Source organism: Rhinolophus hipposideros (assembly GCF_964194185.1).
Source record: "Rhinolophus hipposideros genome assembly, chromosome: 9".
Lineage (NCBI taxonomy): Eukaryota > Metazoa > Chordata > Mammalia > Chiroptera > Rhinolophidae > Rhinolophus > Rhinolophus hipposideros.
The window spans coordinates 41,351,503-41,378,821 of NC_138055.1; the positions used below are offsets into that span (position 1 = coordinate 41,351,503).

Sequence of the window (27,319 nt, forward strand, 5' to 3'; positions counted from 1 at the left end):
GTTCCGGGCGCCCGGGTCTCGCAGCTGGACCCGCCCCCGAAGGCGGACCGGAGTTGACTTAAACTCTGGGGCCCGGGAGGCCGGCTGGTCCTCCTCGCTTACCCCGCCTGGGTTTCGCGCCTGTGGGTAAGTGTAGGACTGGCTACTCCGCCGTCCCTCGCTCGCCTCCTCGGGTCCCCGGCGGGGTGGTGGGTGCGGGCAATCCCGGTGCCCGCGGGCAGGGGCAGGGCGCGCGCCCAACGAGCGCTTTTGTTCTGAGGCGGGGACGGAGTCGCGCGGGCTGCGGGCGCTGGGGCGGCTCCGGGCCTGGATCCCCGCGCGCTCGCGCGTCCCGCAGGCCGCCACCCGGAGCTCGGCTGGCCTGTCCCGTGCGCTGCCTTGGCCGCGCTGCGAGGACCGGCTCTGGCCCGCCCCGGACGCCGAGCTGGAGCCCGAGGGCGCCGCCTCACCCGCTGTTTTCCTCACATTGCCTTCCCTTACCGTGGAGGTCGCGGGTGGCGTCCGCGAGGACACGTTTTGTTCAACTACGGGGCGCTTGGTCAGGCGGTGGGGTGTGTAAAAGTAGCTTCTGTTTTTAATTATTTCCCGTCGCCGGCGTGAAGGAAAAAAAAAAATCTTTGTTTTGCATTTGGCGTTTGTCAAGCGTTCCCTTTCTCCCCGCCCCCATCGCGCTGTTCCTCCCCGAAACAACTACTCGGCTGGCATCTCCGAGGGGCCCGCGAACGCCGCGGCACCGCCGACGTTTTCTGTTCCTCAGCGGTAGTTCGTTCCTAGAGGCGTTTTTAAGTGCACAAATGCATACCGGGTTTAGGTGTTCTTGAGGGACGCAGCTTCCCTAAATACGTGTCTTGAGGGACCTGCGTTCAGCTGCAAGCTTTTGGAGAATCAGTGAAGCCCAGTTATTTGCGGTACTTGCAATGCCTGTCTGCAAAATGAAGAGAACAGCAGGGGATATTGTATGAGCTTGGGGGGTGCAGGTCGCAGAGCTCGTTTGCGGATTTTCTGCTTTATCTGTGAGCTGTAAATCTTTTCAGTTTTATTCAGCGTTAATATGCACGAATGTTCCTTTTTTTTCCCCTGGACAGTTGGATTCACTCACTAATCTTAACAAAAGTGCCAAAGTAAAATATTTTTGTTTTAGGAGGAAAGGACAATAGTGGATCTGGAGGAGGTCACATTAGTTGGAATTCTAAGTTGAAAAGTGACTGGTATTTTAGGCCATTTCTAGTTTCTATTTTTGTTACTTTGCACACTTAAGAATTCAGTAAACTTCGTATGCTTTTGGTGCAACCTGAAGTAACAGTTTTGCCCAGCATTGGCATATCAAGTAAACAGATTAACGTGTACTTTTATTACAAATTTAATATACATAAAAGTGACATACACTTTATGTTAAATAATGATTACATCATGTTTCAATATTCCTTGCTGTCCCTAGGACCAAAGAAGTAAACATTGGAGGGACACTGACGTGTTTGGAAGGAAAGGGAACATATACAATAATGAAAGAGTAACTTCTTATTTAAAGGTAAGTATGTCTGTCACCTCTCTAAGTAGCCTACTCCAGTTTATTACGGAACAAAATTATTAGGTGAATCAGCATTGATAAAAATTTAAACTATAGGACACAATGGATTTGATGACAAAGTTTAGGGAGAAATAATGTGGCTGGTTTAGCATGGAGTATTCAGTTCTTATTTGTAAGATTGAGAAGAAGAGATTTTTCATGGCTAGGTGACGGGGGTCCAAGTTACTAAGGCAGAGGTCTACTTAAGACTGTTCTCTACATGCTCTGTTTCTTGTTTGATTGTTTTTATTTTGTTTCTGGCACATGGTGTTGGGGGGAGGCAGCACAGCACAACTCCGGAAGAACCATTCCTGTGATACCAACCTATAAAGCCAAAGTGATCATCTGCAGGGCTTTCATCTTATCAACACCAAGTGTTAGGAAACCTTATGTAATGATTAAGAGCATGGTCTGTGCAATCAGACTGCTGATCTTCAGATCTTGGCTCTATCACTTACTGTCTATACAAACTTGGGGAAATACTTAATCTCTCTGCCTTAGTTATCTCATCTGTAAAAAGGAGATAACAGTAGTACCTACCTCATAGGATTGTCGTAGTGATATAGCATGTTTGGAACGCTCCTGGCACATAGTAAGTGCTCAATAAATTTTAACTGTTGTCATATTACAGGAAATATATTTTATAGCCTAAGACAACACTATGTCTTACACGAAATTCAGTTTGCTAATTGGAGCTCTAACTCAACTTACCAATTTTGCGTTGATTAAACTTTCCTGTAGATCCTGTAGTAGGTTCTGTTTTTGTAAGGAAATACCAGATACGACTCTAGTTTTTACATGCAATCTTATTTGATATCAAGAATGCCACCATTTAATTGTCTACCCAGGGCAAATTTGCCCCAAAGCTTTGCTTTTCCTTATTCTGTGATGTGCTAGAAGCTCTCTCCCGTTTAGGTTATCAAGGTCTTGGACACAATTGGAGCATAAATGTTTAGAGAATTAATCTAGCTTATTGTTTAAAAGTGTTTATAAAGGTGAATTTCAAGATTTTTTTTTTCTAGCCAGTCTTCTCCACCCACCTCCATCCTCCCACTGGAGGCATACTCTCTGCAAAATAGACAAAGCATGAGATAAAGAGGCAGCAATTTACCAACCATGTTTATAGAAATGCAACTTAAAATTTAATTTGTAATAAGCTTTGTAAAGAAAGAATCTTGTGGATCTTGAAGAATTCTAAATTCTTTGTTGGGAGGCAGCTATGTAGTATGTGTATTCTTAATACCCTAAGTGTTGCTTGTAAATTGAAGAGCAATGTTGGAGGCGGGCCTGTTGAAGGAAATGTCTCAAGTGAGACATTTGCTCAGTTACAATAATTGCAGAGATTTAATGACAATCACTAAGATTCTCTCAAGATAAATTACAAGACTTAATTTGTAAATTAACTTGTGGTTAAAATTGCAAACTGTAATAAAAAATTACATTGTTCACCTAAATTTTAAGAAGTAGAAATCATAAGCAGATCATTATTTTTTAAGACCCAAAAGAGAATTTATTTCCTCAATGTAATTTAAAAGTTCATGTAGCTTGACTGGATCTAGCTTTGGCTGGATCCAGCATCTGAAAGAAAGTCTGAAAGGTGAGAGACTCTTTGAGCTCTGATTTTAGCATTGACTTCATTCTCAGGCACACCTCCCTTCATTGGGTGGTCCTACTTTCTCTAGGTATGTTATCTGTTGACATGAAAACATCCAAAACTATTGAAATTTTTATGAGTTTATTAGAATTTATTTGAGCCAAATTGAGGAGATGCTTGGAAGCAAGATCTCAAAAATGGACTGAGAAAATGCTCTAGAGAATGGCAATTTTCCAGTTCTTATGCATTTGGAATCAAAAGAAAGTAAGGAGGATTACATGAAATCCATTGGTGTTAGATTATGGAGGCCGGAGAAAGCAAGACAGGAAAATCACTGTGATTGGATAAAAAGTAAAATGGAGAGACACATTTTTTATATTGGTGGGTACAGGATAGTTAACATTTACAGTAAGTAGGGATGGAATACAGGCAACAAGATCATGTGCTCCCTTGAGGGTGGTTACACCTCCCAGGGGTCTGGAAAAGATTACTCTGGGATTTCAAAGATTTGTTAACCTAGATGCACAAGAACACTAATGGACAAAGCTTGCTTAAGGCAAAGGTAAACCTTTTATTAAGGAAGTCACAGGCCTGGGGCGTGACTACCCACCTTGACCTGCTCAGTTAGGAATTTATGATGACATCATCCTGTGACAGTTACCTTGGTCACTGAGCCTGTCAGATTTATTACACGGGCCTTCTTTTGTTCATTTATCTGATCAGTTTTAACTTGCATGCCTTTTTCTGGTTGCTCTATCAAAAGTCTATAAATTTCATTGGCTCTCAGTGGGTCATGACTGCTGATAACAGGGAAATGCTGTTTGGTTTTTTTAGACCAGCTTGAGATGTAATTCATAGACCATATTCATGTAATTCAATTCATCCATTTACAATGTACAATGGTTTTAAGTATGTTTACATATAGGTGCCTTTGTGCAACCATCACAATTTTAGAATATTTTCTTGGCCCTCAAAATGATGTAGGATGTTCCTTAGTGTATGCTGGGTTCATAGTCTTGTGGAGCCAAAAAATGGATACACGGACCAAGGAGAGGCAGAGAGTTACAGGAAGACAGTTTATTACAGAAAGCAAAGACTTACAGCTTCAGAGCGGGCGGGGGTACCTGAAACTGGGATGCCCACTAGGTCAGGCAAAAAGCTTGTGTTTATATACCTTTATTTCTACCTGGGGAGGGGGATGCTGGAATGTTCCGTGCTTATGGATAGTGCTTGTAAGACTCGCTGTACTGCCAGCCTGGGGGAGACCTTTGTAAAATCCAGTTGCTCCAGAGCATGACTTGATGATGTTTTTGCTCTGGTATGGTTGCCCTGGTATGGGTAAGTTATTCCGTGTTCTGTTTTTGCTCAGTCTACCAAGGAATTTCTAACTGCCTGATTTAATGCTAACTAACCTGCCTCAAAACGAATCTCCATACTTATGTGCAGTCACTCCCCATTATCTCCCAACCACAGGCAACTATTAATGTAGTTTCTGTCTCTAGATGTGTGTATTCTGAATATTTTGTATAGATGAAGTCATATGCATGGTCTTTTGTTGGTCTTCTCTCACCTAGCACAATGTTTTCAAGGTTCATCCATGTTGAAGCGTATATGTACATCACCCCTTTTTATTGTCAAGTAATAATAGGTATTGTGCAGAGATGCCACGTTTTGTTTTATCCTTTCATAAGTTAGCATACATTTGTATTGTTTCTACGTTTTGGTGCTGTGAATATTCATGTACAAGAGTTTGTATGAACATACATTTTTAGTTCTCTTGTATACATACCTAGGAGTGGAACTGTGCTATCATGATAACTATATTTGACCTTTAAGAAACTATCAGACTGTTACTCAGAGTAGGTGAGCCATTTATATTCTCAGCAGCAATGCATGAGTTCTGTTTTGTCCACATCCATACCAACGCTTGTCTTTTTTATTATAGGCGTCATAGGGCTGTGCCTGAAGTGGTATCTCACTGGTTTTGATTGCATTCCCCTGACAATTACTGATGTGAAATATCTTTCATGTGCATATTTGCTATTTGTATATCTGTTTTGGAAAATGTCTATTAAAAATCTTGATAGACTTTAAATTTGAGTTGTCTTTATTGTTGAGTTGTAAGAGTTATTTATGTTTTCTGGATTCTGATTCCTTACTAGTGATTATAAATGTGAGGGTTTGTTTTGTTTTCTATCACGTTGATTAAGGTCTATACTGTATCAATACCACATGGTATTGTTTACTGTAGTTTTATAGTATTAAAAAGTAAAATTAAACAGTAGATTTGGAGATCTAATTGGATTTATTGAACGATTCATGAATCAGGTAGCATCCCGTTTAGTAAATAGAGAGGTGCTCCAAGAAGTTGTGCCAAATTAATGTTATATGTCAGCTATAAATGAAAAATTAAAGAAGTGCAAAATGGAAGGATTTCATAGCAAACTGGGGGGAGTGTGGCAGTGGTCTTACCAGGCAGATTACCTCACTAATGTAGATCAGGAAATTCCAGCTTAAATTTCCTCCTAGGAGGGGCTGAAAATACAGTTAATTCTTGGTTTGCTGTCTTGGGGGCAAGTGATCCCACCTTTGGCCTGTTTTTCTTTAACAGTACTAGTCAGTTTTGAAATTGGGAAGTATGAGTCCTCTAATTTTACTCTTTTTCAAAGTGAATTTTAGGATCTGGTTCTCAATTTATGCAAAAAAAATCTGAGATTTTGGTAAGGATTACACTGAATCTTTAGATCAATTTGGGGACTATTGCTACCTTAACAGTACTAAATTTCCAATCCATGGATGGGTTTTCTCCCCCCACAGTTTTCTAGGTCTTCAGTTTCTTTTAGCAATGTTTTATAGTAGTAGTCACAGTAAAAAATTTACACTTTTGTTAAATTTATTCAGTTTTTATTGATGTTACTATAAATAAAATGTGTTTTCTAGATTAAATGTTTTAGAGAAATACATTTCGTTTTTGTATGTTGAGCTTCGTATTAGGCAACTTAGCCAAACTAGTTTGTTAGTTCCATTAGTTTTTTAGTGGATTCTTTATAATTTGTTTTATATATAAGATGATGTCATCTGCCAAGTAGAGATAGTTTTACTTCTTCATTTCCAGTCTGGATGTCTTTTCTTTTTTCTTTTTTGTCTAACTGCCATGGCTAGAACTTGTTGCATAGTGTGAATAGAAATGGCAAGAGCAGACATCCTTGTCTTTTTCCTAATCTTAGAGAGAAAGCATTCAGTCTCACTATTAAGTATGATGTAAGCTGTAGGGCTTTTTTTATAGATGCCTTTTTATTCAGTTGAAGTTTCCTTTTTCTAGTTTGAATGTTTTTATCATGAGAAGTACTGGATTTTAAGATACATTTAATTCCAGTCACATTACATCTTGACTTCCCCTGCTGAGATGATCGTGTGAGTTTTGCCCTTTAGTCTGTTGATATGTTCTTTAACATGGAATATTTTTTTTAAATGTTGAACCAATCTTGCATTTCTGAAATACATCCCACTTGGTCATGGCATACAATTTTTATTTGGTTGCTAGTATTTTGTTGAGGATTTTTACATCTATATTCATAACAAGTTGGTCTGTAGTTTTATTGTGATTTCTTTTCTGGTTTTGGTGTTACAGTAATATTGGCCTCGGAATTGAGTTGGGAAGTATTCCCTCTTCTTTCATGTTTCTGAAGAGTTTGTAGAATTGGTTTTAAATCTTTAAGTTTTTGGTATGATTCACCAGAATGCCGTCTGGACCATTTCTTGTCGGGTAGTTTTTGTTAATGCAATCTTTTTAAAGGTCTATTTAGATTTCCTATATCTTCTTGAGTCAGTCTTGGCCAGTATGTCTTTGGGGGCATCTTTTGGGGTTCTATACACAATTCCAACGTGTGTGTACGGGAAAAAGAGGTTTACCCCCACACCAATAACAAGCAATTATTTGGGGACAGATTTCATAGGTTACGGGCTGAGTCCCACAAGACTGCCTACTACACATACACTCTAGATGCCAGTGGCAAGACCATGTCATTACTTGTGCTTCTGACATACCAACTGCAGATTGAAGGTCCCACAGCCGGCTCCCCGTAACTTGTGATGCTAGTCACAAGTTCAGGTTATTACCTGTACTTCCTGTCAGCTGGCTATGGATAAGGGTTTTCAAAACCCCGTCCTTGGATTTGAGTAATTTGCTAGAGCAGCTCACAGAACTCAGAAACATTTTACTTAAGTAGATTACTGGTTTATTGCTAAGGATAGAATCGACAGCCCGATGGAAAAGATGCATAGGGTAAGGTATGTGGGAAGGGACTTCCATGTCCTCTTCTAGCAAGCCATTCTCCCCAGATCTCCATATGTTTAATCCTGAAGCTCTGAACCCTGTCCTTTTGGGTTTTTCTGGAGGTTTTATCATGTAATCCAGATTGATTAAATGAGGATACCTTTATTACTCTCATCACCTAGGAAAATCCAAGGGTTTTAGGAGTTCTGTGCCAGAAAAGGGGATGAAGACCAAATATGGTAAGTCCAAACTTAACCTCGATAGGGTGCAGCGACTTAAATCAAACGACTGTAATGAAACTGATTTTATCATAGGCTAATTGGTATAAAAAAACTTAAGTTTCTAAGACACCTCATCAATGTTACAATGAAACAATGTTATTGGAGGACCTGCTGTATATATTTCTTACCAATGTCACAGGGGGTTTGCCCTTTTTATCCAAATTATTGAATATGTTGGCATATAGTTCATAATCTCTTTTTTTAATGTAAGCTTGGTATTAATGTCCCTATTTCATTGCAGTTTTACTCAAGGAATTTTTTTCTCTCAGGAGATACAGAATTGGCTCACTCTTTTAATAAATGATAAACTCCTCATACAGTTTGTGCCCTGACAGAATACTGCATATAGCTGATACTTCCCTGGTAAACATTAATGTGTATTTGAGGCAGTTGTTAGAGATGTCTAGATGTTTGAGACCACCACTCCTCTAATGGGTTCTGTTTCCTTGATGTGGGTACCTACAGGGCTCTAAAATGAGTTGTTAGGCAGATCTCCAAGGAAGGATAACTGACTTCTTCATGTGTAGTCTATGATCTTTAATTCCCACTTTAGGGAATAACACAACTAGAAAAGATGGTCTGAAATTTGTCTCGACACATCTAGAAACAAGAAAACACAGTTGACCTTTGAACAACATGGCTCTGAACTGTGAGGGTCCCCTTATACATGGATTTTATTTTTTCAATTAATACATAGTACTGTGAATGTATTTTCTCCTGTTCATGATTTTATTAACACTTCTCTAACTTTATTGTAAGAATACAGTATGTATACAATAGAACATACAGAGTATGTGTTGTTTATGTTATTAGTAAGGCTTTCCATCAACAAGTAGTTACGTTTTTAGAGAGTCGAAAGTTATGCTCGGGTTGTTGACTGAACGCCGGGGTTGGGAAGTCACTGCCCCTGACCCCTGCTTGTGTGCGGGTCAACTGCAGTGTAAACGCTCTGGGTTCAGGATGGGATTCACGGGATTACCAGCACCCCACGCAATACCCGGATTAATCAATTAGGAAAAACAGCATTTCATTTCCCCCTACCCTGTTCTTCGTGGGGCTCTCACTGGTGATGCCATCTGGTACATACTTAGCTGGCTTCATACGGAAAGCCTGATTGTCACCTGTCCTCCAAAAGGCCTGATCATCCTGCTGGGAGCACAGTCTAGTCACTCAGACCCGGTATTGTCTAAGAGAAAGTACAATTTGATAGATTGGCCAGTGCTTCTGAATAGATTTTGTAGCTGGATATGTGAAAAGCAGGAGAATAGAGGTCTAGGTGAACAGCTTTACCATGGTCCACCTCTCTCTTCTCATGGGCTGCAATCAGTCTCAGTCTGACCCACACTTTGGCAGGACACACTGCAAGTCCTCCTAGAACAAAGGTTGATAAACAGACTGGAGAAATAGCCACAAGGCTTTTTTCTTGTCTGTCTTCCTGGTTTCAGTTGAGCACAGAACTTGACCACCTCCTCCCTTCCCTTTGGGGTGTCCCTGCAGGCTACACAATGGCTGTAGTCGGCTCCTTAGCAGCCTTGTATTCTCCTCCGCCTCCATATCACCTCCTGGGACTAGGGACACCGATGGTTTTGCTGTTTGAGTAAGCAACACACTGAATCCATTTCGTCTCATCTCTTTTCTAACTATATGGCAGTGTGCAGAACTAATATAGCTGTGATGATAGGACTTCCAGCCCTGCTTCCATGGTGCCACCACTTAGGGAAGACTGCTTGACTTCATGAATTTGTCGTGACAGTTAAATGTGAGAATGTATTTAGAGCATTCAGCATAGTTCGTGACATAAAGTGAATTCTCACATGTTAAGCTATCGTTGTTTATAGAGTTGTATTATAAATAATGAACTAGAGTTGTATTATAATGTAAAATTTAGAATCTATTCTTGAAAGCCTATTTTAAGGACTATTAGCCTTATTTCTCCTATGACAGAATACAAAAAGCCAGAGCTAGAATAGGTTCAATAAACATAATACTTTTAGAATTACTGAAAAGTGGCTTTTACACTGAGGTGTTGGTGTTTGTGGTATTGTTGTTGGTTTTTAATAGAAATATCTATAGCTTTTTCTAATACGAATGAGTTTTCAAATGAAAAACGCTGGCATTCCTCAATTTAACCACATCGGTAGACACTCTCTAAATAAACTTTGGCTTGTGGTACACGCTACAGGTGGAACTTACAAAGCCATAAGGGAAAGGTCCAATTAAAAATGCGAAAGCAGGTTTGTTGTGTTTTTTTCCAGGTATGAGAAGAGTGTTATTCATACATAAGTGTATATGTCTGTGTGTGTATGTATGTGTGTGTGTATATATATATATATACATATATATATATATGTATGATTTTTTTAAGAAGTCTTATATTTTTGAGGTACTAAAATGCTTAGGTGAAATTACATAATGTCCATAGTGGGCATAGATGTGAAGAAGGATGAAGTGGGACTTTTTCCCATCTATGTTTAAATAAGGACTTCTCTTTAATTTGGTGTTCAGCAATTACAGATAATGTTTATTAATTCAACAAACATTTATTGAAACCTGCTAGATATTGTCTAGGTACAGATCTTTGGGTTGTCCCAAGACAGTCTTTTTTTATGCCTATTATTTTGGCTATTTATAGCACTATCTTTCACTCTAATAATGTTCCAGTTTTTTTGATAAAATAATGGTCACACTTGTATGTAAAACAATTCTTGATATGGCAGTTTTTCCTTCCTGTTCTGTTTCTTACTATTTCATTTTGCCTATAGAATGCCTGGCCATTGCCAGCCATAATATAATAGGTCCATTTTCATAGCGTTCTTTCTGTTCATGGATATATATACCCATGCATGTGTATTTAAGATAACTAGTGTTGATTATTCCTCAAAGGTATGATTTTAGGTGATTTTTGGCTTTGTAATTTTTGTGGTAAGGCTGACCTATAAATAAAGGAAGCTGCTGGGTTGACAAGATTTCAGTTAAAGTACATTCTTTGCATTATATGGCTATAGAATACTTTCACTTATTTATTTTTATTTTTATTTTTTTAATTGAAGAATATTGGGAACAGTGTGTTTTTCCAGGACCCATCAGCTCCAAGTCAGGTTGTTGTTGTTTTCAATCTAGTTGTGGAGGGCGCAGCTCAGCTCCAGGTCCAGTTGTTGTTTTTACTCTAGTTGTGGAGTGGGCAACTCACTGGCCCATGTGGGAAACGAACCGGGAGCATTGGTCTTAGGAGCACTGTGCTCTAACCAACTGAGCCAACTGGCCGCCCTAGAATAAAAAAGTTACACAAGTATTTTCTTAACCATAGTGAGGTCTTTATGAAATTTTTATGTGAAACCCGCATGCATTCTTAGATTTATAGTAGATTTATAGCGTCCTGCAGCCATTCACTTCCTTTGTTTCCCCTCTGCTTCACAAATTAATTTGATTTTTGCAGTTCACAACTTGCTACTCACAACTTCCCATACTTTGGATTTTTAGTGACTTGCTTTATTCCCAGTTTTCTCATAGGAGTAAGAGTAATAATATCATACAATATTAAAAGCCTGAAACTGTCAGACCTAAAAATAAACTTCATCTCCAGGATGCAAGATGTTTTCCTAAATTCAAAATTTAAAAAGACTTTTAATGATGACTCATAGGAAACCTCCATGGATTCTCTGTTTAGAAAGGAGTATATATGAATTATGTCTCTGAATTCCCCCAGTTTGGACCACAGCTCTTTATCAATGTCAACACACAAGGAGAGCTGCTTGCCTGCCAGTGAAGACTACCATGTTATCACCATGCACATATTAGTATTGTCTCTTCAGTGAACTGTAAAACCTACAGACAGATAAGTGATGTTAGAGTAGAGCCAAACTTTGTGTGAACGACCGTGTTTCCTTGAAAGTAAGACCTAGCCGGATCATCAGCTCTAATGCGTCTTTTCGAGCAAAATTAATGTAAGAATAAGACCGGGTCTTATATTAATTTTTGCTCCAGAAGATGCATTAGAGCTGATGGTCCAGCTAGGTCTTATTTTTGGGGAAACATGGTATATCTAGGATCACTATTTAGGGTTTGCTAATTTACCTATAGCCAGTTATAGCAAGGATGTTCCCAGAGTTCCCCACAACAGAATATAAGAATCCAGTCCTTTGATGGTTTGATGGTACTTGCTCGCATTACTGGGATGCTTGCTGACCCTTTCACCGTTTCACAAAAGTACTGGGACGACTGGATCCAGTTCACAGTAACTGCCAGAGAGGATAGAGCCATAAACCTACAAGGCAACCAATGGACAATTCACTGACCTACAAGTTAAGGTACTCCAATTCGTTTTCTTTAACCCCACTGGAAACGAATGTGAGACTGTATAATTTGTTCAAAACTTCTATTTGTTAAAAACAACAACAACAAAAAAAAGAACCCCTTCTATTTGTTGATTTTTCTGTCAGTTCTATTCATCATTGAAAGTGGAGAATTGAAGTCTTGATGAAATGTCTATTTCTCTCTTAAACGTTTTTGTTTCTTGTATTTTGATGTTCTTTTAGGTGCGTATACGTTTATAATTCTTATATTCTCTTGGTAAATTGACCCTTGTATGGGTCTGTCTTTAGCTTCAGTAACATTTTTTTGTTTCATTCTTTGTCTGATAATTACTGTAGTCACTCTACCTTTTCTTTTTTTTTGGTCACTCTATCTTTCTTTTGGCTGCGTTTTGCATATCTTTTTCTTTTTACTTTCAATCTGTTTGTATTGAGGAACCAGAGTGTGTCAGTTGGAGACAGCATATAGTTAGATAACTTTTTAAAATCTGACGTCCACTTGTCTTTTGGATTGTTTAATCCTTTCAGATTCAATGTTATTATTGACATAGTTGGATTTACATCTGCTATTTTTACTTTTTGTTTTCTATTTCTCATGTGTATGTTTCTCCCTTACTCTTTTTGCATTAAGTGAATATTTTCTAATGTAGCATTTTAATTTTTTTAATGATTTTTTTCACTGTATGTTTTTTACTTTATGGAAGCACAAATTATTTTTAAAATAATTTTTATTTCTACATTTAAAGGTGTTAAGCATTTAAAATTTGATTTATTAAACTTTGTGATTTTTAACCAACTTAAAAGACTATCACTGGTGTGGGGTGAAGAGGTGAAGAATGTGGGGCCCAGTGAGGTTATTTGCTGTTTGTTTTTTAAAATACCTGCAACCCTAGAATCTGTATATGTGCATACCCATGTGTGTGAATGACCTAATTCAACAGAGGTTGGTGCTAGTAATAAAGAGAAAGGAAATAAGATTTTTAAATTTAGAGATTTGATAGGAGGAAGATCAGCTCTGTCACTGTAAATGCAGATTACATTTACAAGGACACATGTTTCTCCTGAGGTCTGTCTCCTTGGCTTATAGACAGCCACCTTCTCAACGTGACCACATCATCTTTGCTACATGTGCATAACATCCTGTGTTTCTCTTATAAGGACACCAGTCCTGTTGGTTTGGGGACCCACCCTTATGACCTCATGTAACCTTAATTACCACCCCAAAAGTCCCCATCTCCAAATGCAGTCACATTGGGGGTTAGGGCTTCAGTCATAAGAATTTGGGGCAGTCACAGTCTAGTCCATAACAGCCTCCCATCCCCAAGTTCACATAAAGGGGTCTTCGTTAGGCATCATTAACTCTTTAGAAGTGCTGCTTTTTCACTTTGTATTATACTTCTACCGGATCAATCAGTTGTCTTATTAAGGAGCTTTCCTGGGAGAAGGTCTCTGAGGAATAGATAGATCTTTCTCCTTAGGACTTGTTTTTAATTTTAAAACGTACATGACTTCAATCTTGTTTTTCTTGTGTTAGTGAATACACTACAACTTATCCTGGCATCCAGCCTGTCCTAATTCACATGTTCATACATGCAAAAGTTTGTGTCTTATTCTTGCTTATTTTGCATTTCCATTTAAATTTTAGAATCAGCTTATAAATTTTTACCAAAATAAAAAAAACACACCAAGATTTTTACTTGGATTACATTGCATTTATAGATAAATTTTGAGATAATCAATACTCCTAATTGTCTTTAAGTATTTGAAGATAGCATATCCTTACACTTTGTTCATTTTAATCAGAGGTCTTGCACATTTTTCATTTTCTAAGTATTTGATTTTTTAATGATAGTGAAAATCATATTTTTCCCTAATTGCTGCTATTTTCTTGTATACTGACCTTGTTTTCAGGGATTTTATTTTTTTATTTTTTATTGGGGAATATTGGGGAACAGTGTGTTTTTCCAGGACCCATCAGCTCCATGTCAAGTCGTTTTCAGTCTAGTTGTGGAGGGCACAGCTCACTGGCTCATGCGGGAATCAAACTGGTGACCTTGTGTTATGAGCGCTGCACTCTAACCACTGAGCCAACTAGCTGCCCCAGGGATTTTAATAAATTATAACTTCATAGGCTAAAAGGTCTATAGATTGTTTTGCGTTTTTTACATAAGTAACCTCTATGAGTAGTCAGTTTTATGTTTTCCTTCCCAGTTATTACTTCCTAGGCTCTCTGATACAGTGATGGGTAATAGTGGCATTTTAATCTTATTGTCAGTCTAAATTTTTGAAATTACCGTTTATCAAAATTAAGAAAATATGTAATTTTGATACAATTGTTATTTTAACGAATATTTTATCAAAGTTCTTCCATCTATTGAGATGATCACATTATTTTTTTTAAAAAAAAATTATTGTATGTAATTACTTTGGTTAATTTTCAAATGGCAAACCTATAATGAACCTAATTTGATCATGATGTATGATCCTTTCATATATCACCCTACTTGATTTGCTAACATTTTTGTGTAGGATTTTTTGCATCTATCTTTCTAAGATTGGCTTCTTAATTTTCCTTCTTTTCAGCTTTTTGTATGCCAGACTCAGTAAATGAGCTGTGAAGTATCCCCTTTTTTATCCTTCAAAAGAAGTTGTTTTGGATTATTTCTTCCATAAATGATTGGTAGACTACTCCGTGAAGCCATATGGGCCTGGTGTTGTCTTTATGAAAAAGTACTTAATTATAGATGTAATTTCTCCAAAAGAGATGTGGTATTCTTATGTCAGTCTTGGTTAGGTGTGATTTTCAAGGAACTTCTTCATTCCACCTAAATTTTAAATGTACTGGGATAAAGTTACTCAATACTTATTATTTTAATATCTGTAGGGTCTAGTGATAGCCTCCTTTCCTAATATATATATCTTTTCATGATTAGTGTTGTCAGTCTTAATGACTTTTATTCTTTTTAAGGAGCCAATTTGTGGCTTGTGGAATCTCTATATTGTTGTGCATTATTTTGTTTTTTTTTCACTGTCTATTTCTTTTATTTCTGTGGTTTAACTTATTTTCATTTGTGATGAATGTGGAGATTGTTTCCCAGTCCTTTTTTTTTTTTTTTTTAAAGATTTTTATTGTAGAAGGGGAACAGGACTTTATTGGGGAACAGTATGTAGTTCCAGGACTTTTTTCCAAGTCAAGTTGTTGTCCTTTCAATCTTAGTTGTGGAGGGCTCAGCTCAGCTCTAGGTCCAGTTGCCGTTGTTAGTTGCAGGGGGCACTGCCCACCATCCCTTGCGGGAGTCGGACCTGCATCCTTGTGGTTGAGAGCCCACTGGCCCATGTGGGAATCGAACCGGCAGCCTTCGGCGTTAGGAGCACGGAGCTCCAACCGCCTGAGCCATCGGGCCAGCTCCCCCAGTATTTTTTAATAAGTCTATTTAATGCCATAAATTATTTTCAAGTTATATGTGAACATGGGGTTGGGAACCTTTTATGGACTGGATTGTGTGACCACCGCCACCCCAAGCCGCAGTTTATATGCTGAAGCTTTTACCAACAATATGACTGACTATGTTTGGGGATAAGACCTTTAGAGAGGTAATTAATGCTAAATGAAGTCTTAAGGCTATGTCCGAAATTCAGTAGGACCGGTGTCATAAGTAGAGAAGAGACACCAGAGATCTTTTTCTTTAAAGTGCATTCCTTATTTCTCAGTTATTTTACAATTTTGTAGTTACCTTTCCCCTGTAATTTTTAAATTAATTCCACTGTGAATTATCTGAATTATTTTAATCCCTTGAAATTTGAGATTTGTTTATGGCCCAGCCATATGGTCAATATTGGCAAAAATCGATGTACTTGGAAAGAATGTATATTCTGAAGTTGTTGGGTGTATTGTTAATATGTTTAAATAAGATTTGTTTATTTTATTTTGTCTCCTCATTTACTATGGTTATGGATTTGTCCATTGTTAGACTTGTCAATATATTGTTGGTGAGTATAACTTATTTTATCCTTTTTGGAAGTCAGTTTTTCACTGCTTATGAAAATAATTTTTATATCCTTTAACACATTGTTTTCACTTCTAGGAATTTCCAGAAACATTTAGCAGAAATATAAAAGCATAAATACACGAATGCTTAATTTATAAATGCAAATACTTTAGAAAACCAAATACAGGCATACCTCTGTGATATTGTTGGTTCAGTTACAGACCACTGCAATAAAGAAATAAAGCAATAAAGTATCACCATAAAATGAGTTGTAATCTTTTTACCTGTGGAGCTTCTTGCCTTCGATTTGTAAAAAAATGCAACATTTGTGAGGCTCAACAAAGCAAAATGCAATAAATTTACAAGGTGTGCTCATCTTCAGATTATAATAGAGGACTGGTTAAAGGGTGATATTCCCAAAAGGAGGAATTCTTTGCAGACAATGAGGTAGCTATATGTCTAGTAAAATGGTAAGATATACTAGGTATAAAAATGAAAGTCCGGCAGACTAGACAATGTGTTTCATAGGATTCCATTTGTTTAAAAGATGAGGTTTTATTTATGTATTAGCATTTTTTACATATAGAAATTTTGTGAAAGAGACAGTAACAGTAGATACCCTTAGGGAGTATATAGACACTGGGAATGGACACTAATACGTTTGAACATTTTTTTTTTTTTTAATATAGGGAGCATGGGTTACTTTTAAAGAGGTAGTTACAATAATAAAAATAGAAAGTACTCACCACTTAAACGTAACAAACAAAATGCTAACTGTGTTATGTAGAATGGATTTCTGTTAAACACCCTGGGTATTTTATTTACATTTGCCATATTTATTGTTGCATCCTCCTTTGCTATTCCTCTTTACCAAATCAAAGATGAGGATTTGTCTAGCAAGGTTTTAGGAAGTATAGATATAGTCAGCATTAGTGTTAAGGTAAACTAATCTTTGAAGTTCTATCTGGGCAAAACAGCTTTGTAATAAAAGATCTTTATTTCCTACAGATTCCTGACATTCAAAAGAACTGACTTTTAACACAGTGCTACTACATCAAATCAACCATGAATTGGAATGCAAAACCAGAGAGTGTCGCCCTACCCCCAATATATCCTAAAAACCAGTCATCTTTTTTGGAGCCGACTTTAATAAACACACCATCTCAAAGTTCTTTAAACTATCCTGGAACTAACCAAGAAGGATGCATGTTTCTCAGTAATTCAAATCCAGTCTCACAGCCACTCCTCAACTTCAGAAATTATAAAACTCCTCAACAAATCTCTGTATCTGATATGCATAGTGGGACATTTGTGGCCTCACAAACTTCAGTAGAAAGAATAACATATTCAAATGTTAAAGGACGCAAACAACTGAATCACAATTTGCAAATGTCTCCAGAAGTTGCACAAAATGTATGGTTGAAGTCCCCAGTGAGGAATTCTATGCCTTCTCATACAGGGGCAACTATACCTCAACAAACTGGTTTTGGAACTAATACACCCAAGGTACATGTACCACAGAATCAATTTGTAACACCAGATACCTATTCTGTGCAAGTACATATGATCCCTTCTAATCCTGCAAGAGTTCCTGTAACTTATCAAGGAAACCGGGGACTTAATTCATCTTTATCAGAACGACAGGGTGACTGGGCACAACAGTATGCATCCAATGGACTGACTCATCAAGATTACAGACTACCAAAGCAATACATTTATTCATCACAAAACCTTTTGCAAGATCCTACTCTTCAGAAACAAAATACTGTGCCACCGATGGCGTTACAAGTTAAAAATAGTCATCCTCCAAATTCTGCACTGACTTTACAGCCAAAGCAGACTGCAACTGTACAGTCCTTTCAATATGCAGTTACTCAAACTGACAAAAGACCTCCTCCTCCTTATGACTGTAGATATGCAAGCCAGCCTTTGCAAAGTACTCAGCATGAAGTTCCTCAGGGTCAAGAAATACACATACCTGAAATGAGGAAAGATTTTTGCAGAGGCTTTCAACAGCAGTGGCAAAACCTTAATGAAAATGTCAGCACAGTTGGAAATTTCAGTAACTTGAAAGTAAATACTAATGTCAGTCAGCCTTTTAATGAACCCATTAGATCTTCTATGGATGGTGTTCAGATACTCGGTCAAACTAACCAAGAGGAAAGACTGGATTCTTGCAATCTAACTTCAAACCAAGCACTGGACACAAGTGCCACAAAAGAAAAGTTAGTGAGGGATATTAAAACATTAGTAGAAATGAAGAAGAAATTTTCTGAACTGGCAAGGAAAGTTAAAATTAATAAAGATCTTTTGACAGCAGCAGGTTGTATTAAAACAAGTAAAACCTCTTATAGTGAATCAGCTCAAAATTCTGAACTGTCTCTGAAACAAACTGCCAAAATCCAGTCTGGACCACAAGTAACCATAGTTACTTCGGAGCCTGCAGAGGATAAACGACCAACAATAATGGAAACTGCAGAAGAAGCAAATACAACACACAGTACATTGAATTCCAACATTCAGGATACCAATTGCAGAAATTTTAACCAGGTCAGTTCCATTTTATTAAATCCTGTGTGTTCGGAAAAGTTGCCAATGCCAGACAAATTACATGATTTGAAAGTTACAGCTTCTTTGCAGACAGCAACTGATGGGAGAACCCATGCAATATTAAATAACACCCAGTTTTCATCAGGAAATTTTGTCAACGTTGAAGAAAATGTGCCAACAAAGTCTGAAACAACTTTAGTTCCTCACTCTAAAGCCTTTGAAGAATGTGCTTCAAAATATCTAAATAAAAACAGGCTACTTCTTAGTCTCCTTGCACATGGAGATAAAATTGAGGAGAAATTATTAAAAGGTGTTCATGAAACTATTCAGGATTCTAAGCCACTGTGTTTTGAAATGAATCCCAATACCCAAATCACTGGTAACCAACTGTACTTGGAAACTCCAAGTACTTGTAATGTAAACGCCAAGATTTCGGACAGTTCTTTTTGTCCTGAGCATGAGTCCTTAACACATGGAATATCTCCAAAAAGTGGCAGTCACTGTTCCTTGGAATTGCTAGCAACATGTCTTTCTCTGTGGAAAAAGCAACCTTCAGAACCTACAGAAGAAAAACAGTGTAATGAGTCAAGAACCAACAGAACAGCAGTTGATGTTTCAAAGCCTGTGGATATCTCTGATAAGAGTCCATTTTCATTTGTAGGAAATTCTCAGAATAAGATGGTAAACAGCTCACCAACAACTTTGTCAACGGCAGTGCAGAATTATGAGTCACCAGGTGCCCCTGTTACAAAGGGAGCAGAACTTCAGGTTGCTGTAGTATCACCCTTAATTCTTTCAGATGTGAAAACGTTGCCAGTCAAAGGAATAACATCTGAAGCTTTATCTGAAACAATGTATCCAGTTATTAAAGAAGGCAGTGTTTGTAGCTTACAGAATCAATTGGCAGAAAATACAAGAATTACTACTTCTTTCAAAGTTAATGTTAATGAAGCAGTAGCAAGTATGACAAGTACCAAGATTTTTCCACTTATACCGAAGGACAAGCAAAATGAGTCCACTAATGGTAATTCAGAAGATGTACCTAATACCAGTCAAGGAGAGCACTTCAAATCAGAACCAGATATTCACTATCCTGTGAGTGATCAGCAAATGAGTAGTGATATGTTACAGATTGACAGTATTTGTTCTCTTGTGGAAGGTGATCTATCTTATAATTCCCAAATAGCAAAGATATTCAACTCACCCCCTGTGAAAAAGGTTGAGCCACAGAAATCTCTACCCAATCACCAAGTGATTAGTAGTAAACAACAAAAAGAACAATTAGACAGTATCACTGCAAAGAAAGACTTTGGTTTTCAAAAAGATAATTTTGTTCAGTGCACAGACATTTCAGTTAAAATACCTGATCAGTCAAAATCACTACAACCTCCAGAATCAAATAGTGAAATTCTGGAGGGAAACGATTTGGAGCATATCACTAAGAAAGAAAACACAGCGAGAGGTATGTGTTCATCAGCTGCTATTCACCAAGATAGTAACTCTCAGGAAATTGATGTGTCTTGCAGTTACTCTGCCGAGGATCCTGCAAGAAATGAGATTCTCGATAAGACATCTATCTTATACTTACACGATCAGCTGTCGGAACTTTTAAAAGAGTTTCCCTATGGTATTGAACCTGTGAACACACGTGAAGGTTCTGTAGCACAACAATTAACAGATCAAATTTCAAAAGATCAGACTTGTGATAAAACCAGCTGTGACTCCAAAGACTCCCCAGACCAAATACAAATTACAATATTAAACTCAGAGCAAATGAAAGAATTATTTCCTGAACAGGACGATCAATCCTGTGAGGTAGACAAATTGACAGAACCTCAGAAAGCAAAGCCTATCACAAAAGAAGGAAGCCAGTGTGACCTACAAGTGCGTACAGATGGAGAAAGTTATAATTCTGCAGTGGATTCAGAGAAAGATGATGTTGGTTGCTGTGCTTTGGGGTGGCTTTCTATGGTTTATGAAGGAGTACCCCAATGCCAGTGTAATTCCATCAAGAACTCTACTTCAAAGGAAGAAAAAGGGAAAGATCAGTGTTCTCCTTTGGAGACCAACAGTTGTAAGCAAGGAGAGTGTACCTCTGATAGAGATGTTCTGACTGGATTTAGTCCTCCAAATAACAATCCGAAGATTGCGCTGACTTTTCCAGATGGTAGAAACGATTTTCCTGAAATAGAACAAAGCAAGACTGCAAAAGATACATACAAAAGAAAACATAACAGCCCACTAAGGATGCAACAAGAATTATCTGGTCAACCTTTATCTAAAGGTGATAAAAACCTAGATTCCTCGCAGACTCGCAAAAAAAAAAGAAAACTGAATTTTCATGAGATGATTTTCCACTCTAGTAATAAAACAAAATTTTCTCAAGAGAGTCTGCAGAGGAAGCCCATAGCACAAAACTCACATCCACTAAAAGCAAAGACGAGTTTTTTGACAAACAAAAGTAAAGATCTGCATATGAAGAATGGTTCCCTGGTGCAATCAATGCCAGAAAAGAGAAAATTGAAAGTAGGTGACACTGCACAAAAAGTTTCAGAAAAAAGGAAGTCAGACAAAGGGAGTATACTTGATTCAGAGATAAAGAGGACAAAATATGATAAACAAGAGCAGAATAAAAATGGAGGTGGCACATTTAAAATATGTAACTTTTTGTCAACACCAAGTGAAAGAGCCAGAGTGAAAGAAAAGATAGTATCAAATAAGTCCTCAAACTCTAAGGATAGTTCATCTAAAATCAATAGAGTTCTATCACAGAAGGAGTATTTACAAAGGAAGAAGCATAAAGAAGCAATGAGTGGCAAAGCGTCAAAGAAAACCATACCACGTGATTCTCAATACATGAGGTCCAGTAAACTTTCTCCGCAAGTAGGGAGTTGTGGGAAATCAAGCGAGAGACACAGTAGCAGTGTACAGACTTCTAAAGAAACAAATATTTGTATAACCCATGGTAAAAACCTTAAAATCCACCATTCTGAGAAGTCTAAAACACACATTTCGAGGAATGTTAAAGGAACAGTTGGTGGAAAGCAACCTGATAAAATGTGGCTTGATAAAATCAGTTCACCGGAAAATGTAAACAATATAAATGATGAAATTGAATTCACCCAGATGTCTCCCCAAGCAAAGGAGCAAAGAAAACAATATCTGAACAGAGTTGCATTTAAATGCACTGAAGAGGCGGGCATTTGTCTTACATTTGAGAACTTACCCAAGAAGTTCAATAAAGAGAAGAGACTGGAAGGTGAAACTAAGAGCCTTTTACCTATGAAAGATTCCACAGAAAAACGAAGCATGCTTCAGTTTAAATTATGTCCAGATGGACTGATTAATAAAAGTACAAACTCTGCTCAAGACCAGAAGGATCTGCAGCCTTGTCCTCAAAAGGAGCAAGCCCCCTTGCAAGGTCCAGTATGGGTTTTTTTTTATGGTGTCTACAAAATTGTAAAGCATTGTATGTTAAGTGGATTAGCACCTCATGCTATCTGGGTAGCTAGGAAAAACTTGAATGCATTTTGCCATTACTTGTTTTTCTCAGAAAATCAGTGGTTCGTTGGGCAGTATTTAAGTTTATGCCTCGTATTGTAAATTGTACTCAATTTGTACAACTGATGAGGCATATAAAATTGTAAGGTCTGCCAAACAAAGATTCCCTTTTGTAGCAAGATGCCTATAATGTGAAAAATATTTATTGTGTTGTGTATACATTATTTCAACAGTATTTTTGTTGATTTCCCTTTGGAGTTGCAATTTCAAAGCCCTGTGAATTTGAAATTTTAGTTTAAATTTTGGGAGATATGTAATGATTATTAGTCATATCTCTTTATACTATGTTAAATGGTTTAATATATTAACCATCTTTGAAGCGGTTGGAGATTATCACTAAAGTGGTAGCGTCCTGTCTATGCATGAAAGGGAGGACCATGAAAGTAGTATTGTCCAATGTTAAGTCACTAAACCCAGAATGGCAAGCATGACTATTGATTAACTGAATGATAAGAGTTCTCAATGTAGTATAGGAGGGAACAACAAAAAGATGACTAATTTGTGGTAGTAAGGAAACATTTAGGTGTTGTGGATATTATATATAAAACTGTGCTGAGAAACCCAGATTGGAAAACTAAACGATTTGAATGGAAATCTTAGTTTCTCCTGTACTTTTCAGAGAGTCTTTGTTCGGGTGCATAAAGTTACACCATAAATAAGGTACATTTTCTTGGAAGGCGATAGGGATCTGTGGTTAAGTGGAATATAAAATTCATTTTGTAAACTATTGGCGATTTCACTTGGTGCTTATAACTAGATGCTTACGCATGGATGAATAGGAGCACTGAAAGTGGGTCAGGGCAGTGTGAATGTCGTTTTCTATCATGTGCCCTTAAATACCTTGAGATATGTTGGTGTTCACTCCAAGTGGGTGAGACATAACTACATAGTGAAGATAAACTTTTAAAGCAACTCATTTTTCTAATGGGAGATATTTAGGTACACCAAATGAGAGCAGGCGTTTTTTCAGACCATTTTTAGAATTATGCTATGTAAATATATTTAATACCTTCTAAAAATTATTTTAGGGTTATCTGATTTTCCTTCATTACAGTACTGAAAGTGAGTATCAATGTCTAGAGATCTCAAAATGAATATTTAAATGGTTTCAGGAATAAAAAGTACAAAAGAAGACTGGTTAAAAGGTACATCTGAGGAGAAAAGGATTCCAGAAGCCAACCAAGAAATAGGTAAAATTATCATCTATTTAATTTTTTATTTTACTTCTTGTTACTCTGTCATGTATAAACTGGATTATACTTAGGAAACTATTGTGAAGTTTTATTTTTATTCATATTCATTTTTATTTATTTTGTTTTCCTCCCACTTCCCCCCACCACTCCGGTTCTGGCCATTGTTTCTCAGTCTAGTTGTAGGACCTTAGCTCCCTAGCCCATGCTGGTGTTATGAGCCTTGCGCTCCTCCCGGCTGAGGCAGTCTGTCGCCAGTCGTCGGACGGCCGATCACAGCAGCTCCCGGCTGCTTACGATGGCTACCAGCCACTCACGCCTGCTGCCCGCCACTCACGGCGACACACAGTAGCACACGGCAGCACACAGCAGCTTACGCCAACCTCTGGCTGCTCATGGCAGCCCAGCTCCAGGGAGAGCTGCTGTTTACAATCTTAGCTGTAGAGGGCGCAGCCCACTGGCCCATGTGGGAATCGAACCAGCAGCCTTCTGCATTAGGACCACGGAGCTTCAACTGCCTGAGCCACTGGGCTATATTCATTTTTAAATGATTCAGTGTTTGTGTAGGAATGGTAGAAAGATATTTGCTCCTGTTTTCTCTCATGCTATGGTGAGGGAAGCAGTGATATCTACTTTTCACAAGAAAATAATTCTCACCACAATAAGTTAGATAAGGGGAGGCATACTTTTTCTCTGTAGGCTAGACAGTAGATACTAGGTTTTGCAGATCATAGGGTCTCTCCTAAATACTCAGCTCTGATAAATTGGAGTGAGAAAATGACCATGTAATAATAAATGAATGACTGGGCTCTGTTGCAATTAAACTTTTATTTACCAAAACTGGCTATAAGTTGGGGTTGGCCTGCGAACAATACCCTGTTTGCCAAGCCCTGGATTAGATGATTTGCAAGGTAATTAATTTAATCCTCAAAACCGAGTAGGCAAGGATGTTCCCATTTTATCAATGAAACAGGTTAGATCATTTGGCTAAAGTTACATAACTAATAACTGAATATCAGGGATTTGAACCGGGTTTCTTTTTTTGATATTAAGTGTGGAAAAGAGTTATTTTGATGAGAGACTGATAGTCCTAGGGTTTGTTTGTTTGTTTGTTTTTGCTAAGAAGTGATTTGGCTTGAAGGCCAACCAGAAAAACCAGAGCTTGTAGTATCCAACTTAATTAGTGGAAACAATGTAGTTTATTTTTTAGGATTTTACATTGAGAACTAGAAGCTACAGTTCGAGAGTTTTTTCTTAGTTTTGGTTATGAATATGTAAAGACAAGGGTTGAGAGTCGCTTGAAAATGGAAAGAAACAATTTCACCATGAGTAACAATAAAGAGAAGCATATTTTTTAAAAGCGGAATATGACAGGTTGAGAGAAGAGCTGAAAGCACAAATGCAAGTGGAAATGGAGTCATACACATTGAAAATGCATATAGGAAAAAACTTAAGTTGACTCAGAGGAGGAGAAATGCACTCTTAATCAGAACAGGAAAACAACCAGAAAGTGGGAACTGAGAATATAAAAAACACTAAAAGTTGGAATACAGGGAGTCAAAAATGAGAAAGATAGAAATGGGCATGTAGATTGGAGCAAGAAAGATATGAATGTAGCCCCATAGAGGTGGTAGACATAAATATTACCTCACGGAGAAGGTGAGAGGCATAATTGGAATCTGAATATGAAAACATTCAGAGGACATACATATGCACAGGTTGACCAGAGTGGCTCAGATGCGCATGCGTTAAATGACAGAGGCATAAAACCTGTCACAAACAGGATGAGCAATAAACAGTGAAGGTGGGACACTGATACTTAGAAACATGAAAAAAATACCACTAACCAGGGTATAAGCACAATGAGATCAGCAGCACGAGCAAACCAAGATACAGGTCTTAGAGCTCTGTCAAAGTCTGATGCAACTCAGAGCAAGAGTGAAAGATACAAAATACACCAAGATGAAGAAACAGGAGAATGTGAACCTGTGTGAAGTGGGATGAAAACAAATGTCATGAACTTCCAAACAGCTATACAGAAACATTTTAATTAAGTATACATCTAAATTTGGAAGCAAGGTTTGGAGTGTGGATGGAGTAAGTTATAAAACTATCAGTCAGGATCAGGTAAAATAGAAGAGGAAGTAACAGAATCCAATGGAAAGCAACATAGAGACCTACCTTAGGTATCAGCGTTACTAATTTTATAAAAGAAAGATAATGAAGGTGTAGAAGAATTTGAAAGTCTAGAAATACACAGAAGTATGAAAATATGGGCCCATCAAAAGAAGAAATAGTGAGGCTAATGCACACGGAACCAGTCTAATGAAACAAGTACGGGCATGTCTTAGAATAACATGTACATAGCAAGGCCAGATTTTTAAAACTATCCATTCACTGTTTGCAACTGGCTGATGTTTGTGCTCTTCACATTGCTAGTTTTAAATTGTTAGGAAGGTCACATTTATTATAGTGTGCAAATGATAAATGAGGTTTTTATTGAGCAAGGAAAAAGAGCAGAACAGGCCTGGGCAGTAAAGCCAGGAATGAAAGTAGAAAACAGTTCCCAAAGAAGAGGTATGAGTCCTGTGTGTGTAATTTATAATTTGATCGGAAAAGAGACATAGTTTGTTAAACTTAACTCTGCCCTGATTTTTTTATCCCAGGGAAGAATGTGTGTTTTCCCTTTCTCTCTCTCTCTGTCTCTTTTTTTCTGTTTGGCAAAACTGAATGATGTATTGAATTACATTACCATTAATAAGAATTTTGAAAAGTTCAAGAAGAGAAAATTTTTGAAAATCATTGAAATACGTTTTTTAAAAGGGAGATGAAATTAAGTTGGTTTTGTGGCAGGTAGAATTAGAAGGTCAGAATGGTTTCCAGTGTTGTCCAGACCATCTTGAGGCCATGTCTATAGTATACAATGTATATATACTTCCATTTGTAAACAGCGTCAGTAAGAATAAATCCGTTTTCAGGTGGCTCCTTAGCTCAGTTGGTTAGAGCGCGGTGCTCATAACACCAAGGTTGCCGGTTCGATCCCCTCATGGGCTACTGTGAGCTGCGCCCTCCTGAGTCCTCTGCTTAGGGCTTCATAAAATTGTTGTACAGCCCTCAGATCTTACCAGAGGCTCAGATGGGGTAGGGTCTGCTTCCATCCCCCTCTCTATTTTAATTGATTATATATTGATTATTAACATTAACAGTAATAATAAAGTAAATAAATGAAATTTGTTTCCTTAGATGATAATGTTTTGACTAATTCAAGAATCGCCAAGAGAAGCTTCAGTGCAGATGGATGTGAGACACTACAAAAACCAGTAAAGGATTCAAAAGCAATGTTTCAAACCTATAAAAAGATGTACATGGAGAAGAGAAGCAGAAGCCTTGGTAGCAGTCCTCTAAAATAATTTTGAGACTTTAGTTCTTCTGATGGTTCTGTAATTGCCATGAGAAAATTTCTGTCATTTTCTGTTCAGAATATTTTGTTGGAAATACTCAGAATTGCTGTTAAAATGTCTTAGAGAGTTTGGTTACCACTTGGGTTATGTATGTCAATGGCTGAAATTAGTTAAAATGACCTGAGAACCTTATTTGTGGGTAACAGATGTAGATGGTATTTGTCAAAGAAACCATAAGGTATTGAATTTCAAAATTATTGAGCCAAGTTTATCATGTTTTAAAACAAATTCTTAAATGTTATTTTGAAATGCTATCCATTTTGAAGGAGGATATTCCTCAGTTAAGGACTTGTTTATTTTAGCTGGGACTGCAAGCGTATTTTTGTTTTTAAAACTAACTAGCAAAACTTAGTTTTCTTTCAAAAGTGCTTACTGTGAATGTCAAAATATATTCCTAAGTATTTTATACCTTATTGTAAACTTTTTGTCAAAAGTATTGTTTTATACTTGTTAAACTGAACAGAATTTTGGATAATGTTTAAACATTACTTTTCATACTTGAAATAAACATTTATTTTTTAAAAAAATATATTTGAAATC

At 37.5% G+C, this 27,319-nt stretch overlaps 1 protein-coding gene across 1 annotated transcript; it reads left to right on the forward strand.

Moving 5' to 3' along the window:
* RESF1 (retroelement silencing factor 1) lies at positions 1-27,319 on the forward strand. Its single transcript, XM_081058363.1, has 5 exons — positions 1-126; positions 1,439-1,528; positions 17,026-21,988; positions 23,241-23,318; positions 26,562-27,319. The coding sequence occupies exons 3-5, from the start codon at positions 17,083-17,085 to the stop codon at positions 26,726-26,728; spliced, it is 5,151 nt and encodes a 1,716-aa protein (XP_080914489.1). The 5' UTR covers positions 1-126; positions 1,439-1,528; positions 17,026-17,082; the 3' UTR covers positions 26,729-27,319.

Bases quoted from the DNA above. Each gene is read 5' to 3' on its own strand.
- RESF1 (XM_081058363.1), top strand. From the start codon at position 17,083: ATGAATTGGAATGCAAAACCAGAGAGTGTCGCCCTACCCCCAATATAT. The intron at 21,989-23,240 runs GTCCAGTATGGG...AAATGGTTTCAG, and splicing joins GGAGCAAGCCCCCTTGCAAG to GAATAAAAAGTACAAAAGAA. The intron at 23,319-26,561 runs GTAAAATTATCA...TTGTTTCCTTAG, and splicing joins AGAAGCCAACCAAGAAATAG to ATGATAATGTTTTGACTAAT.